The sequence below is a fragment of the Hippichthys cyanospilos genome, chromosome 2 (assembly GCF_059441005.1).
Source record: "Hippichthys cyanospilos isolate Australia breed blue-spotted pipefish chromosome 2, RoL_Hcya_1.0, whole genome shotgun sequence".
NCBI classification, from domain to species: domain Eukaryota; kingdom Metazoa; phylum Chordata; class Actinopteri; order Syngnathiformes; family Syngnathidae; genus Hippichthys; species Hippichthys cyanospilos.
In genome coordinates this window covers 20,135,899-20,153,536 of record NC_142370.1, presented here as the reverse complement: position 1 = coordinate 20,153,536, position 17,638 = coordinate 20,135,899, and the positions used below count along the sequence as shown (strand labels likewise).

Below are 17,638 nucleotides of genomic sequence, written 5' to 3'. Positions count from 1 at the left end.
AAAGTGAAGTTTGTTTCTAAAAATAAACTGATGGAGGCAATGAGTCATTAGATGCTCTCTTATTTTGAGCCTAGCAACGATTAATAACTAAAATGATCCGTCCTACTAAAATGGTATCAAAAAGCGTAATGTATACGCAATGTAAAGACAATTGTGTTTCTGTTTTCTGTGTGGCAACACCCCACAAACACAATAGACATACTGTGCATATGATATATTGTTGCCATTATGGTAATATATTTTTACAAGTAGGCCCACTTAAAGATACTTTTGTACATTTGTCCAAAATGTGTAAAGGAAGTCTGGGCTTCCCTGCTCAGGCTGCTGCCCCCGCGATCCAGCCCCAGATAAAGTGGTAGCTGATGGATGGATTGATGGAAATTTAATTACAGGGGATTTATTCAGTGGGGAAAAACAATCACACATGAAGAAATCATTTTTACACCAAACCAAGTGTGCCACAATTATCAGCACCTTTGATGTTAATACATTGTAGCACCCCATTCGGCCAACAAATCTTATATAATGTTTCACCAGATAGAAAAATGCAGAAAGAGGAATCTTTGACCAAGTGTTTCTTTTTTTTTTTCCTGAGGGGTTGGGGTGAGTGTGTGTGTGTGTGTGTGTGTGTGTGTGTGTGTGTGGGGGGGGGGGGGGGGGGGTTGCCATGAGATATTTCTAATGTAGGGTGCGTGCCTTGGCTCAAAAAACAGGAACAGTCACTCAAAAACACTGGTATGAAGTTAAGTCAAGCTCACACACCTGAGCGGTGGATCCTCTGGCCAAGGTACTGGGGCAATGGCTTAAATTGTTGTGTCCATGGCCTGGTGATGTCTCCAGTGGGCTCACCAGGCAGTCTAAGTTGTCCAGGCTCCGATTTGTGGACAGTTCTTTTAGGGAGGGCAGGGAGCTGTGGGAAGAGATAAGCTAATAAGCTTCTGAGAAGACATCCTGAGTCCCGTGCAGCAAAGAGTCTTTCAAATCCAGAGGAAATTTGAAATCCTACTCCAAAGTTCCCCTGGGTATTTTTAGATTGAAAACAGAGATGAGAAGAGTGACTCTTGGGTTTCAAATAGCAGCACAGAGGAAGCATTTGCGGAAATTTGCTTCATGTTACGTCATTATTTGACTTATATCGCACAGCTATTTCTGGCAAGTTTCCTCTGTTCTGGACTGCAAAGTTGGCAGCTAGTGGAAAATGTGTGCTCCAAGCAGTATGATGAGAGGATATCACAGTTACATTGCAGGTAATGCAAATAGGGCATCAAAAGAAGGTAAGTCTTGTGGAAAAATACATTGCAGAGTGTAGGTTAAAAAAAGACAAGACAAAAAGACTGGTGGATACGTTTGACCAAAAATGATACCGGGTAGTGGGGGTAGGGCAAGTGAGATGGGCTCGGCTCATTGGCCATACAACCTGCCCGTGGATGGCACTGACCTCAGATGCTGCATAGAGCACGCACTCTGTAGTGGAGACCAAAGAAAATCCGTAGGGTAGCAACGAAGCCTGTTGGTGTGGATGAAGGGGCAAAACACATGGCAAATATTCACCGATCCTTTTGTTTATTCCAGTAATACAAATGTGTTCGGACTATGTATTCTCTCCTCGAGCACAATACTGTATGAATATTTGAACTGGCATGCAAGTTTTAGTGCTGGGTATTGCGACTTAAAGGCGTATTGTGAGATGACCACGATATATTAGGCAATGTTTGTAAAAAAAAATACAAATAAACGTTTTCTATGGTATATGTGTTAACAATAACTGAAAGAAAAAAATGTTTCAATAGAATGAATTCTATATTTAGTCTTTTTTTAGAAGCCACACATCATTGACATCTTATCTATGATTATGTTTTTATTTCTACCATGACTGTGTTATGTCCGCAGCGGTTCAGAATTAACACAGAAAATGGATCAATAGCAGTATGAGGATTTATCCTACGTAATTTAAGATGTGCAAATTCAGAAATACACATACGTACTGACCTACAAATACGTACACTTCAATACAGCATAAAACGTGATCGTAAATAAAGATAGAAATTATGGAATCGTAAATTTTGTTTACTTTGTTGGTCAGCTCCTGGGCTTTTGCTGACTTGCTATCATACTCCTTTGTTTGAAAACAAGTCCATTATGGATGGCTGCATCAAACCTTTCACCGCTTGAACATAAACGTATGTTTGCAATGAAAACACATGGCAAGTTTCTCCATGATGCTGTTGTCAGTCTTTATTTTGATTAAGGCCGAAACATTTGCAGATGGGTGATTTTGCGCTCTTATTGCACAAAACTTCAAGTCCATCATTTTTGCATCTAAACCAGAAGGAGAATGCGCCAGATCTGTGACGTCACTTGCGTTGGTGAGAAAAAAAGACAACGAAACCCAAAGAAATGATAGTTATGATTCAAATATCGAAAACTTTATTATAAAGTAATTTTACAAAATATATATAAAAAGGTGTGTCCAAATTGATACGCAATTCATTGGAAGTTGACCGTCGTACTGCAATATGCACATTGCATCCCCTCCTATTGGAATACTGTACATATGTTGACATAGCAGTGTTTCTCAAATAGTAGGGCGAGCCCCTCTGGGGGGGTGTGAGGTGATGCCAGGGGGGGCACAGATGACCCCTGGGAAAATGATGTGATTTTGCCATGTGAAGCGTAATTGTGATAAAATAGGAATTGGTATACAGTCCTGTTTTATTTTTTATTTTTTTTTATTTTTTGGGCACTTTGATGCACTTTTTTTTTCTGTTTAGACTTGGGGTGTCAAACTCATTTTAGCCCGAAAGTCTTATGGGGGAAAATCTATTCCCAAGTGGGCCAGATCAATAAAATCATGGTATTTACTGTACAGTATTTACATAACGTTAAAATAACTTAAAATGTGTTAGTATTTTTTATTATTGTCCAAAATTGTAAAAGCAAAACATCACTATTAGACATAAAACATTAACACTATTACTCATAAAACGTTTCAAGTTTCATCATTTATTTAAAAAAAATCACCTCATTTTTATACTTTACAAAATCATCACGCAGGCCAGATTAAACCCATTTGTGGGCCAGAACCGGCCTGCCGACCGTATGTTTCACACCACTGGCTTAGACATTTTTTTTAACTTGTTTAAATGCTGTTAAAAAGTAATTAACAGTTGAAATGTTTTTTTTTTATCTTGCTTTTTTCTTGTTAATGTTAAAATGGATACTTTTGGGGGAATACTTCAACAATTTTTATAGATAATAATCTTATTTATCGTCAGCGTGGCAAGGGAGTTTGGGGGGGGGGGGCTGTTTTGTCTTTCATACTTTGCGAAATACAATTGAGAAGCACTGATATAGCGAAATCATCTACCAGCTTTAGCGACTACACGTTGCCCCCTGCTGTCTGTTCTTGGAAAGGTGAATAAGACCTATGCAGCCTTCATTTTTCTGTTGGAATGTGTACGGCGATGCCATCATAAATCTGCTCCCGTACAATGGGACTCACTTGCGTGCAGGTAGAGGAGGCTGCTGTTCACTGAAGGACTGCTGAGTAGCCTTCAGATAGCTCTGGCGACGGGCTGCAGATTTTGGGGAAGGTTTGGGGCTGCCGTCGGAGTCATCACTGTCCTCCGTGTCTCCCATTGCTTTTACGTAACTGCCACTGCGCATTCTTCGACATGGGATTTCTGTTCCTTTGGTTCGGCCCGCCCCTAAAGTGGCAGCCCAGTCACCTATTGGAACCTGAATTGTGGAAACACATTTTTCGTTTAGAATTGTCAATGTATAATTTATATTCGTCCCAAAAATGTTGTATGTTGATTATGATTATGGGTAGGGGGTGCACATAAACGCTGCGCCAGTGGGCATGAGGACTAAAAATGGAATAATATATTATTAAATGAAATACAGTACAGGAGACAGCTGGCCAATCCTGTACAGCTGTTAAGTTAAAAAGTTGTGCAGGTTGCCATACCGCAAATCCAGAGATGGGCATTTTTCTTGGAAAAGGCAGTGCAACTTAGTCGTGTTTAATATAAATTTATTAGAGTTTCAATAAAACAGGAACGTATTAATATGCTGCAACTTTTGCAGCCCTTGTATAAGTTGAAATCAAGAAGTAAAAACAAATGGGAAATAGTGGGGAAAAAAGTTTTTTTTTTTTTATAAATTGGCGTTAATACTAATGATAAACATTGCCCAGATGTGTTGAATTCAAAGTTCATTCTGAGAAGTGGGTTTGGAAAAAAAATAAGCGCTCAAACATTGAACTTTGATAATGATGTGCTCCCCTGATTCTGGGCTTGATAAAAACAAACAAACAAACAAACAAACAAAAAACAATACAGAATTATTGAAGCATGTAACCAAAACAAATAGAAGTCAAGTAGAGCAAAGGCGGGTATAGTAAACACGAATAACTTCATGCTTGTAAATGTACCAAGAATGATGATGAAATAGTCACAGGTAGTCATACCTGAAGAAACTGATTTGGCAGATCCTGGTGGCAGGACTTTGTTTTTAAAAGGGTTCTGTTGACTGTAGCGGAGCCTTTCTGTAACACTTGGCGGGCCTGACTGAGAGTGAGATTGGACCAGGATGCCCTCTTCACCAAGGAATCATCTTTGCTTCGACCTCTTGCCGCCTCTTCCTTGGATCCAACCTGTGATCCCGGACAGCCTAGCAGCTTGAGGTCACCGCTGCTTTTTGAGGATTTGAGAGAATGTGCAGAAATAGTGTTGTAGCCCTGCGGGATATGCCTAGGGTGGGCTTGACTGTCTGATATTGTCCGACCAAGTGTCATCATGCACAACGGGTTGCGGTAACCAACAGCAATGGTGCTGGCTTTGGTAGGCTCACTGTCGAGTGCGTTGTCGGAGCTCCACAGGCCTAATGCGTTTGACCTTGCTTTCAGCTTCGGACCTTCAGTCTTAGCCCTATCTTTGCTCTTGCTCCTGTGCGTCGCTCTAGCAACGTCCTCGCCGGCCCCGGTGATTGCATTTCCTTTAACGGAAGAGTTTTCCAGCGATTGCGATTTGGCAAAGAGCTTCTGCACGGAATGCATCAGGTGACGTATCCGTCCCGGACTTTCACTACGTTGTTTGGACATGCGGCCTCTGTGAAACTGCAAAGTGCTGAAGCCATCACGCTGCAGGGGCAGATGCCGTTCTAATTGATCCAAGATGTTGGCTGGTAAGCGGTTCATCTTGGCTGCTGCCGCAGAGGAGATGGTGGCTGATCCACTCGTGATCATAGAAGCACCGGTGAGACCCAAGCCGAGGCCCATACCCATTGACAAAGAGGTGGGTAGTGCACCTGACCTGCTGCCCTGCCCGGCTCCAGTGCCGCCCACCGTACAGCTCTGCTGACAGTCCGACTGCTCCGTCTGCGGGGGGAAGTGGAGTCGAGGGAAGGTGCTGCTGCTGGACATCTGGTTGAAAGGTTGTAGGCAGTCACGAGCTAAGCTGGTTGGGCTTGTGGGAGGAAAGTGATGAGGATCCAGGGGGCCATATATGGTTGGGCTCAGCATGAAGGAGCGATGAGGGTCAGAGTTCAAAGGGCTGAGAGCTTTCTGCGGGCATCCTGCTGGTTCGTACGAGTCTGAGAGATGTCGACTGCGGTTGGCTCCTAACCCTTTCATGATGCCCCGTGGGTTTTTCTTCAGTGCATGTTGCCAGTCAGTGCAGGACTAGAGACCTGAAGTGGCCGTGCTGCAATTAAGCAAGATAGAGAAAACATCCACACATTCAAAAGGGTCATTGCCGTTTTCCACAATTTACCCATGAAGTAATTCAAAGCACATACTTTGACATACGGTAGATCCCTGATAGTAATCGAGACAAGCAAAACAATGGCACGGAGAGTGTTTTGACGTGAAACACACTCAATACGTTAAGATGCAAACGTACGTTAAAAAAGTATTTTAACATTTAGTAGCAACAACACAGACATTTTTAACTATAAAAATGTTAAACAGGTAGCTATTATAGTATTTTGATTAAATAGGATTATTTACCCAGTGCTCTGTTCTAATATTTTATATCAGACCGTTTTAAAGCCAATTTATTGTGATGTACCATAATTAGAGAAGTACATTCCTCTCCAGAGAAAGGAAATGAAACCTCTCATCTTAATTACTGCATAAAAGTTTTCCCCCCCCCTCTTATCGTATGTCTTTCTTATAATAATGGCTGACATGTGCTAACTAAAGTGCTCCCAGGGAGTCTTTCACAGCAACACAATCATAACATTTTTAATTGATGAATGTGAAGCTGGTAATACTGAAAGTTAACGTGTAGCGAGATTCACCTTGCAGAATCTGACTTGTCTGTGATAAAAAAAAAAAAAAAGATGGCCCAGGAAGGCATGGAGGAAGGTACTGTACTGTCTATTATTGCCCTTCGACAAGCCAAATAGAGAGAATATAGCTTAAGATACATTTCTGTTAGTTTTCAAAGTCATTTTCAGCATTATATGCAATTGTCTCAAAGGAAGCAAAGTAATTTTAATGATACAAAATAACTGAAAATGGATGTCTGCAACATATTTTGAAAAAGGTGAGACAGAGGCAGCATAAGACTAGGAAAGTTGACAAATGCTCAAATAACATCTCTTTAGAACCTTCCACTAGCAAACTGGCTAATTGGAAACAAGGGATTGTTATGAAAGGAACGTCCCCAAAAGGCTCAGTCTTTCACAAGCAAAGATGGGGTGAGGATCACTACTTGAACACACAAATGCACAGAAACTACATGAAAAAAAATAGTCCAACCATTTAAGAGCAATGTTTTTCAACATTTAACTGCAAGAAATTTGGAGATTCCATTATCAAGAAGAGAAGATTTAGAGAATGTGGAGAACTTTATACATGAAAAGCCTAACTTTGAAAGCCTCTGGCCGATGGTCACTCAGGCGGCACAGCATTTAAAACTGGCATCACTGTGTAAAGCAGGGGTTCTCAAACTTTTTGGGAGTCAGGGACCCCTTTTAGAAAGCTCATTTTCCAAGGGCTCCCTTTTGCAAATGTAATTGTAAATCTAACCTTTACCTTTGACAAGTATATCTGTTACTTTTTAGCCATTCTAAAGTTTACAAAATAAAAATTGAAAATTGTACGCCTCCTCATAACAAACTCTGTTAATTTCCCCCTAACAGGTTGCTGCCAATTGAGGTTGCTGCCAATTATTAAGTCAAAAACAAGAGTCATAAAATAAAATGCCAATTTAGCTTTGCTGGCTTCATCGCCTAGTTAGCAAGCAATTGTGGATAGCAAACGCATTTGGAGAAATAAAAAAAATGATTCCGTTTTTAAAAATCTATTCAACTGGTTGAATTGATTGCTTAGTTAAAAGAAGATAATACTGTACCTGAAAATTACAATTATGCAGACAGAATACAATTATTTTTAAATCTCAGGACTCTATTGTTTAAAGACACAAATGAAATTACTGATACTACAAATATTTCATACCACATGAATGCACTTAAGGGCGACTACTGGGCCACTAATCCTCGCATCTGTGCCGATGTACGACATAACCTGCCATAATTCATTTCATATCTAATTTCATATTAGCACCCCCCAAATCTGAGACCATGTTCCTCTGTTGGTGTGGAGTGCCCTCTACAGGTCGGAAATGAGGTACTGCCCCACGTGGAGGAGTTCCAAGTATTTTCATGGTCTTGTTCACGTGTGAGGCTAAGCTCGAACGGGAGATTGACCTGCGGACGGATCTGTGCAGTGTCCGCTGTGATGGGATGTGACTCAGTTTGTCATCGTAAATAAGGAGCCGAGTCCAAAGGCGAAGGTCTGGAGTTACCGGTCAATCTATGTCACTACCCTCACCCGTAGTCACGTACTGTTGGTCATGAGCAAAAGTACAAGATCCTGTGTACAAGCGGACGAAATGGGTGTCCTCCACATGTTGTCCAGGCTCCCCCTTAGAGACCGGTTGAGAAGCTCGGTCGTCGGGGAGGGACTTTGAGTAGGGCTGTTGCTCTTCCACATTAAGAGGAGCCCGCTGAGATGGTTCAGGCATCTGGTTGCCTCTGGTGAGGTGTTCCAGGCATAAGCAATTGAAAGGAGGCTTCAGGGATGACCTGGAGAGACAGTCTTTCAGCTGCCTCCCAAACAGTGATTGGAAACCACTTATATTGAGCCTTGTGATGAAAGAAGGTTACAGATCATAAGCAGAGAAAGTCAGAGGGAAACAAAGAACATTAGGGCAACAGCCGTGACATTTCTTATCAAACACCTTCAGACGTCTAAAGGTCATATGTAATCTATTTTAGAAAGTCTCATAATTTACCCAACAGATCCAGGCTGCATTTGATTCCCTCTAACAGATGCTGTCTGTATCAGAGTGGAGTGAGTCACTGATCAGTCAATGGTGAGAGCCCTGTTGCCATCGAAGGCACAGAATCTGGGATCTGAATGTGAGTGCACACACATTTTCCCCACACTGTTGCTCTGCCACCAGTCACAGCACTTTGACCTCTAAAATCTATCCTGCACGGGAGCGGCTGCTTAACTGAGTTCTGGATGGGCACAGCAGTATGCTGACAAATGCACCAGCGTTTTATATCACCACATGGCTCTCTCAGTCAGCCAACTTGACTGCATCCCCTGCATGTGTTTACGCCCTGCAGGAGCTGCTGACACACAGACACACGCCTACTTCCGCACTGACACGCAGAACATTACGCCCACCAACCTACTGCACTGTTGAACTTGAAGTTTCTGAACTTCACAGAGCCACGGTGAAAAGGAAATCAGAGGTGGGCATTTCAATTTTTTCTGCTGGTGTGTAAATTGGGGGTGTCCCCCACCCCTACGCCCGTTTGTCTTTGTCAGTCCGCCATATTTGTTCAAGTCAAATATTGTAAACCCTGGTCTGTCGCTTCATCAGCCAATCATCAGTCTGTCACTCATCACCCCCCCCCAAAAAAAAAAAAAAAATCCGTCATATACCTACATAATAGAAATAATTAAACCTGGGAAAAAATACCATAAAACAGTACTTTCTACAGCTTGACCTTAAACAAAAAGTAGGGCAAAGTACATAGATTGTTTACTTGAGTAAAAGTAAAGATAGTCATCTAAAAACTGACCTGAGTAAAAGTAAAAGTGCTGATCAAAATATCTACAAATGTAAAAGGTTCCGAGATGTACTTAAAAGTGTAATGAAATGTAATCAGTATTTTTTTGCAATCCAAAGATCACAATTTGAATGGGGGGTTTCTCTGCCTTTAGATAAATATTGTCAGTTATGTTAAAAAATGGGCCACTCGGTGGAAGAGTGGTTAGCGGCCACTCGGTGGAAGAGTGGTTAGCACGTCTGCCTCACAGTGCTGAGTTCAAATCCAGCTTGCTCTGGCCTTCCTGTATGGAGTTTGTATGCTCTCTCCGAGCCCGCGTGGGTTTTCTCCGGAAACTCCAGCTTCCTCTGACATTCCAAAAACATGCATGGCAGGTGTATTGGACACTATAAATCGGGGGTGTCAAACATGTTTTAGCTTGTACAGAGAAAAATCTATTTTCAATGGGGCCAGATAAATAAAACCGTGGTGTATATTTATATAACTTTAACACAACAGCTTCAGATTTATTATTCTTTTCTAATACTATCCAAAATAGTACAAGCACAACATCACTAATAATCAGAAAAAAAATAACATTACTATTAGTCATAAAACATTTCAAGTCATTTTTTCATTTAAAAAATTTAGCTCATTTTTACACTTTACAAAATGATCTCACGGACCTCATTGAACCTGCTGGGGCTAGAACAGGCCCACGGGCCATATGTTTGACACCCTTGCTCTAATTTTCTCAGGTGTGATTGGGTGCACGATTGGTTGTTGGTCACTGTGTGCCCTGCGAGTTCCTGTCAACCAGTCCAGGGTGTCCCCCAGCCACTGCCCAAAGACTGCTGGGATAGGCACCAAGCCAGGAGGTGAAGAGGCTACAGATGATGAATGAATGAATGGATGTTCAAGAAAATCTGCCAGAAAAGATAGTACTGTAATATACTTCACTATGACGTCAGTAGCATTAGATAGATTTGTTTTTTTATTCAACACGCTTCTGTTTTCTGAATGAGACCAGGATGAGCCTGACTTGGATGCAAACATACTCATAGACTCTTTTTTAAAATCTTTTATTCTGTGTTTTTTATTGCACATTCTGTGTCTTACATTGTATGTGTTCTGTATGTTCTACTGTGAAGCACTTTGGTCCACATCTAGGTGGTTGTAAAGCGCTACGTAAATAAAGTACATTTACATTTACATCTTTTAATCAATGTTTTTCAATAGTACCATTCATTCTTAATGTAGTTTACATAATGTAGCATACATCTACAATTAGATCCAAGAAATAGCTAATAACAAGCAGAATCAAGACATCAGACTTGTCAGTCACCAAGCACCACAGTAATATGTCTCCTGCAGTCACATGACCATTCCCCCAATGAACATTGAACGGCATGGTGTCACTTTAGTAAGTTGTTCCTCTGAATTTTGAAAAATGACATTTTCAAGAGATCAGTGCATTTGGTGGTTTTTGGATGCTCATCAGTGCTCTACCCATTAATGCAATCCCAGAGAACACTTCTCCCTTGTCACCTCTGCTCGCACTGAAGTGTAATTAGAGCTTTTGTACCGTTCCCTCAGGCCATTTACGAACCTGACTGACTTCACCTGTTTGTTTTCTACCTGCTTTTGCTTTGTTTTGTTCTTCAGCATCGCCTGGCCACACAGATCCATTGCTAGTATGAACACAAGACATTGTAGTTTTCATTTTGACCATGAAGCAGCAAGACTTGATTAAACAATATGATTTATGTATCTCTATTTTTGTAGTCCCATAAAACATTGACCGGAAAAGGCAGTGTCATGTATTATGATCTGTGATTACATGACTTGATGCTGTGCTGGTCCCCGGCAAAACAAGACATAACGTAGCCAATAAACTGCATGCATTTCCCTGTGTCTCGTGTGGTTGTGTCATGCATGCTAAACACGCAGAGCCTGATGAGAACACTTATAACACTCTAACCATATATCAGCTTCACACTCGGCCCCCCGGGGAGTTATTGCACGTCATTGGTTATAGCTGGCAGGGTGACTCTTCCATCCGGGCTCATTTAAAATGCTGTCAACGCTTCAATGGTCTTTGGGGCCTTGGTGCGGGGGTTTAAATAGGATATGCTTTGGTTTATTCTAGAAAGAAAGGCAGAGGAGACAATAGTGAACGGCACAATTTATTTATCGCTGCCAAATTGTTGGGGCTACAGATTTGCAAGATGGATTAAATTGGATTCTCTCTGCATGCTGTGCCCCCTAATTCAACTGGCCCTAATTTGTTTTGAGGACATGCACACTGGATTAACACACAGCAAAATTACCACATATTATTGCCGTTACATTTTTAAACTTGCTGTTTTTCTGTTGACGGATTCGTGTCCACTAAACATTTTCACAACTCAACAACCTCAACGAAAGATGTCACAACCATAACAAAACACTATACTGTAATTTAATGGAGCAAAAGCAAAGCATCCTCTTTCATTAGCATAATCTCAACACTTTTTGCTCGATCATATTCCAATCTGGGGTCTCATACTAAACGGATTTCTTGGAGATTGTGACACAACAATCCTATGGGAGGGATCAGGCTTGCTGCCTTCAACTGCTTAAATTGGCCCCAACACTCAAAAGAAGAAGAACTTAATATTCAGCTTTGCTCTAGCTAGAGCATGGTGGGCACTAGAGTACCAAGCTACCAAGATTTAAGACTTTTGATGTGTAAGTCATGTGGTCACCATGACTGGTGCCGCTACAGGAACCATATGGGCTATGCTCAGAATCATGTGTCTCTATGCAGGGGACCCCCACATTTTGCGTGTGTATGAATATAAATTAGTAACCCAACCACCAAAATCTTCAAAAAATCTCTTGCCTGCTGCGTCAAAATGATCCCAGAACCATGTTTGCGTTTTTCTACACAGACCTTTCTTGCTGACGTACACAATGTTGCAATGGTGGTAAGAAAGAAAAACTCTCCCAAAAACCAGGGAATATCACAAGTTTAGGATAATTTTGAAATGAAAGAAAAGGTGACAAAATGAATACATCTTCTTTCCTAAAAAATCCTGCAAATTGGTCAAACTACAGCAAATTAAAGCTGGGCATAATGGAATCAGAGGAGCTATGAATCAAATTTTTCACTGGTAATACAAGGGTTGGATGAGATATTCTGGATGAGCTTGTGCCCTATTTGGGGGGGGGGGGCGAAATTGAAGACAAAATTCTCTAGAGAATTTCCCTATACTGAATATGAAACAAGTGCATGTATTAGTGCATTTAATAATTGTATTGCAAATTCTAGAGTAAAGGAATGTTAGGGCCATAGTGGGGATTTGTTTCCTGACAGATGCAACAGGTGACACATGGAAAATCAACAGGTTACCAGTAGATCAAGGAAAAAGATCATGATCATAATTCCTCATAATTCATCAAAAAATTATTTACTACAGATAATGCGTCACATTTTACAATTATTAATTGGCCCAATAGTATGCTGTTCAGACACGATAGAGATATTTACGGCTCAAATGAAAGGCCATATCATTTACATACTTGATCAATATTAGTGTTTTCAAGTGTTAGCAGTCCTGCGGCATAAGGCTTTAATAAAGCACATGGTTTTTGGGTAAACCTATGGAAGCTAAATGTAGACGGAGTAGCAGCAGTCCTTGCATTAGATCACAAAGTCTCACGTGGTATTATTATTATGAGTCTGACGATTAAAATAGCAAGACGAGGGAAGTAGATCATACCAGCATTTGAAGTCATAAAGTAAAGCCAAGAATGGGCTAATGCAGTGCTTCTCAAATAGTGGGGCGGGCCCCCTGAGAGGTGCGGCTGACCCTGGGGAAAATGCTTGTTTTCGTCATGAGAAGTGTAATTCCAATAAAACAATCTTTTTTTTTTGTTCATTTTTGTTGTTGTTTTCTTTTCTTTTTAGTTTCAGGCACTTTGATGCACTTGATAATTTTTTTCTGTTTTAGACTAAACTGTAATCTGTGTAAATGCTGTAAAAATATATGTTGTTGAAAGTTTATATTGCTTTTTTCTTTTGTTGATGTTAAAAGAAGATACAGGTTTAGGCATACTTACACAATTTTTCTAGACAATCTTATTTATAGTCAGCGTGTTGAATGGGGTTGTGCGTGATATGTTCTCTTTGGGGGGGGGCTTGGCAAAATTGAGAAGCATTGGGCTAATGCAGGCAGATAGCATCTTTAAAAAACAAAACAAAAACAAAAGTAGCGAGTATTCACCCCTAAGGTATTGTAAAATGCTGTTGCACACAGTGTGAAACTGCGTTGGTCTCGTGGGTTTTCTTGTCACCCTGTGACGGCTGTTAGGCACAGACAGGATTTTGTGAAAATATGCTGGCTTCCACTGAGCTCTAGCATTTAGCACAGCTCTGACATTTGAACTATGGCAGCAACTCATTTATTGTGTTCTTTGCTGAAATTTAGTAGAAAACACTGATATGTCCTTATGAATTATAGTGTCAATACTAACAGAAATGAATCAGTTCCTCAAAATAATGAGCTAGGCGATTTTTTAAAGGGGTTTTCAGAAAACATGAAAACTGAAACGAATACGGACTACATTAATTCATTTAATCCCCAAAAAATTGAATACTGAATGGGTTGAATAATATTCCAACAAATGCAGAACGATGGTACAGTATGTGGGGACCGGATTTTAAACAGAAAGGGGGTTTCAGGATTCATAACAATTTTATTTTTGACATAAAATGCATCTGAACTGAGAAATGTGCTTTGTTTTTGTTCTGTTAAAGACTAGCAATGTAGGTGTAGATTGTCAACCTACTGCTAGGAAAATTAGCATTGAAAATATCTGTGCTGTAACAACAATAGGGGAAAAAACTTGTTATGTGCATCTGTATCCATCTGTGGCTATTTGTGAGACTTCTGTTCTTGAAACAGAAGCCTTATTTTCCCATCGACAAGTAAGTCATTTTTAAAGAGCCTCAAATGAGAGCCACCTCTTCATTTGTAATGATTGTCCTGCCAGACCTCTGACAACCCCTCTGTGCACAAAAGCCAAAGGATATGTAAATCACGGACAGCGTAGGCTGTGTGCAAATCCTGGATCATGAATTTTTCTTGAGACGAGTAAATGTCGCTGAAATTTGGAAATGCATTATGTAGCAGAAGCAGTGTGAAGTTGACACGCAGACCACTCTGGCTACATTTGAAGGAGAAACCACCTCGTGTCCTAAGAATGCCTCCCCATAACCACATGTACTGACTGCATGAACACAATTTCGCCAAAACACAACCACGGTTTGTGACAGCTTCACATTTTCATTCAAGTAGAAACGATCGAGAGTGTGTTTTTAAAATAGCAAGACCGTAATCTTCAACTTGTATTCGTTCAACAAATGTCCTTATTTCCCATATTTGTGCCAAAACCTGATGTAAAACCCAGAGCACACCATGTCACATCCTTGAAAGTGTCACATGGACATTGTCAGAAGAAACTCTAGGCCAAACGTTTGTTTACAAGCTACCTTTCTCGATAAAGAAGCGTTGGAAGAGGAGATTAAGCCCGGCTGCGTGATAAACCTGTGACTGATGAATGGCGAGAAGGCTACGTTTCCCAAAGTGGTGTCGGCGGGAAGGACACTCATTTACCAGATTGATGGGGCACTTTATTGCCTGCCACCTCTCTTCCTTCTCCCTCGCCATCCCACACGCAGACCTATTTCCTTCTTTAATCTGGCCTTCCCCGCTGGCTTCCAAACACGCACGAACAATGTAAATTCATTAAGTAGCCCTCGCTGTCTTTTCCAGTTTGAACACATGGCCACACAAATGGGCATTGCTCTAACTATTTATTTGCTTTCCCCTTCCCCCTTAGTGTGCAGTCACAGTTGCGGAACACAACAAAAAGCTAAAGGCAACTAGCAATGACAATTGTTCGTGCAATATCACGATTATGGACCGTTCTATTAAGTTAAAGTAAAATGAAGGAACTTTAAAGAGTTGTAGATTTCAAGTAATTGTCACTAAAGTCTAACTTTATTTATTTTTCAACCAAACATTGCTAGATTTAAGAATATGAGCAAAACACAGACAAAAATTAACCAAAATTGTCAACATGGGTTAAAAAATGAAAGGGCAAAAGCACATCTTATGAAAGTAGGCCCTTCTATCATACTACTATATGTAAGATAGACTACATTTTCTTTATTCATAACTAAACCAAATGATTTCTAGTAAGGATTTTAAAAAGTACTCCTTGCTTACAATGTGAAATTAAAAAAGGAAACAAGAAAAACACACAAAACTAAAAAAAAATGTCAATAAAAGTCCTTTATAAGAGATTTAGATAATGGGGTTCAAACAAAATAATTTTTTCCATGAAGGACTTTTTAATTTTCTGATTTAGTATTGTAAACATTTGATATTCATCCAATCCACAACTGACACCATTTGCATATGCAGTCCATTTCAGTGCAAGAAGAAACTTTCAGTTAACCCAGTGCTTCTCAAATAGTGGGGCAAGCGCCCCTGGGGGAGCGCGAGGTAATGCCAGGGTGCATGCTGATGATCCCAGGGAAAAGGCTTTGTTTTTGTCACGTGATTTGTATTGCAATAAAATACTTTTTTTTTTTTCAAGTCTCAGGAATTTTTTTTCTGTTTTAGACTCATCTGTAACCTGAATAAACGCTGAAAAATGATTAACAGTTACTGAAAGTTGGTTGATAGTTTTTTTGTTAATGTTTAAAAAGGATACAGGTCTAGGTATGCTTAGAGAATTTTTATTTATATTAATCTTATTTATAGTCAGCCAAAAGTGTTCTTTCGTCTGGGGGCCTTGGCAAAATTTAATTGAGAAGTATCGGGTTAACTGTACATGTGAAACTAATCAATGTTGTCAGGTTTTTTTTTTTTTTTTTGGTAATACACAGCTTGTCATGAACATTCTGGCAGATGGCAGGCGGCACCACAAGGCAAATCAGATCAGTGATCAGCTTGAAAATTGCTGCCTCACGCATTAGTAAATGTCACTGTCTTGTCTTCACCTACTCTACACACTCAATCTCACAGGCACGCAAAGATGTGCCACACGAGTACTCAGGCGCTTATCTGAAAAGCACATACGATAACTTATTCATAGAAGAGAAGTAGACCATGTATTGCAGGTGACATATGGATTTTGATCCCCTTAGCCCCATAACAGAAGGCACAACACATGGCGGCACAGATGTGGTGACCAATGCCACTGAGCTCGCTGCACCTCATGACCCGAAAGAGGTCAAGGGCACTAAATAAAACAATATACACTAAATGTTCATTTATTTTGGACTCCTTGGTCTTTTCTTTTGACCCACCAGATGCACTCACTATATCATTACAGGCATTTTTTTTTTTTTTTTTTGCAAACTCAAAGATGTCGGCTGCTACTGATCAGGTGCCAAAGACTGAGTCCTTTTGTTGTCATCAAAACTAACTTGCAGTGGATAAAATCCAAGAAAATGATCTAAAATGCTTAACGTCAAAAGCGGATTTATTATTGTGCTAAGCATGCTAGCAGGGTTATCTTAGCATTGTAAGCTGCATCTTTGCTCATCATCCCTTCTCAAATTTGATATTCACGATGTATTGATTAGGTGAATAATATATGTTTTGTTTATCTGCAAACATTGATGCCTAACTGCATATTTCGAGACTTTGAAGCTATCACATCAGCATAAGCCCAAATATTGGTTTGGCCGTCCCCAACCGTCATGCACACATACACAGACAGATGAATATACATTCAAACCGGATTGATGACTATGTGCAGTTGGTGGCTGCCGATTCTTAGGAATGACAATTAAGTTAATCCAGTATGTTTGTTTGTGTGTGCGTGTGTGTGTGTGTGTGTGTGCGTGTGTGCGTGTGATGGTGTGTGTGTGTGGTCGGGGTTGGGGGGGGTAGGGTGGGATAAGCAACTAGCCATCGCTGTTTGCAGATTAAAATTATAATATATTATAGACCCAATTGATACATAATGAATAGCAAAACTGAGAAGGGATGACGAGTAAAAAGTGAACCGCATTGTCAACAACCCAGTTGCACACCTTTCTCTTATTTTGTGTATCCAAACTCTTTCTGCATACACACTGTGGCTTTTGGGGAAATAAATGTTGTCAAATTGAGGCATGTATCCCAAGAGCTTTGCTTGTAGACTGTCTTCATAGCATGGTTAACAAAAACGGTTCTTGTAAACTGCTGAATTCCTGGCAAACAGAAAAGTTTTTACATAATGTTCCGTACCAATGTGATGCAGCCACCTTACGGTGAACAATTTAAATTCTGAATGAATAGGTTTAGGCATGCAAAAGTAGTGCTCGTCTTTATTTTTACTCTTATTATTGGAACACTCATTTACTTTTCAGTAAACAGTCACAGACTGAAATCCTATGCTGTGTTGACAGATGATCCTTTTTCAAGGGGAGCATTAATAATGTGTGGCGATCATTATAGATTTCCCGCAGGTAATCATCAATGTTCACATTGCACACATCAGCGAACTTAATGCGACATAGGAA

The 17,638-nt window shown here is 40.3% G+C and overlaps 1 protein-coding gene and 1 long non-coding RNA gene across 6 annotated transcripts in view; one reads left to right on the top strand and one right to left on the bottom strand.

Moving 5' to 3' along the window:
* The window catches only part of LOC148427779 (uncharacterized), a 31,475-nt gene extending 20,491 nt beyond the window's left edge, over window positions 1–10,984 (top strand). For 3 of the 4 annotated variants that reach the window (XR_015864725.1, XR_015864723.1, XR_015864722.1), the window contains 2 exons: window positions 8,644–8,772; window positions 9,831–10,984. This is a non-coding gene — a long non-coding RNA (uncharacterized LOC148427779). The remainder of the gene's footprint in view (window positions 1–8,643; window positions 8,773–9,830) is intronic. The other variant, XR_015864724.1, reaches the window with a different exon arrangement.
* Window positions 1–17,638, bottom strand: part of dlgap4a (discs, large (Drosophila) homolog-associated protein 4a) — a 69,888-nt gene that overhangs the window by 19,452 nt on the left and 32,798 nt on the right. Inside the window, exons 2-5 of one of the 2 annotated variants that reach the window (XM_088407382.1) lie at window positions 4,472–5,705; window positions 3,503–3,738; window positions 1,439–1,507; window positions 763–910 (exon numbers count right to left, since the gene is read on the bottom strand). In XM_088407382.1, coding sequence (XP_088263508.1) covers window positions 763–910; window positions 1,439–1,507; window positions 3,503–3,738; window positions 4,472–5,635 — 1,617 coding nt within the window. In that variant the 5' untranslated portion in view covers window positions 5,636–5,705. The remainder of the gene's footprint in view (window positions 1–762; window positions 911–1,438; window positions 1,508–3,502; window positions 3,739–4,471; window positions 5,706–17,638) is intronic. The other variant, XM_088407383.1, reaches the window with a different exon arrangement.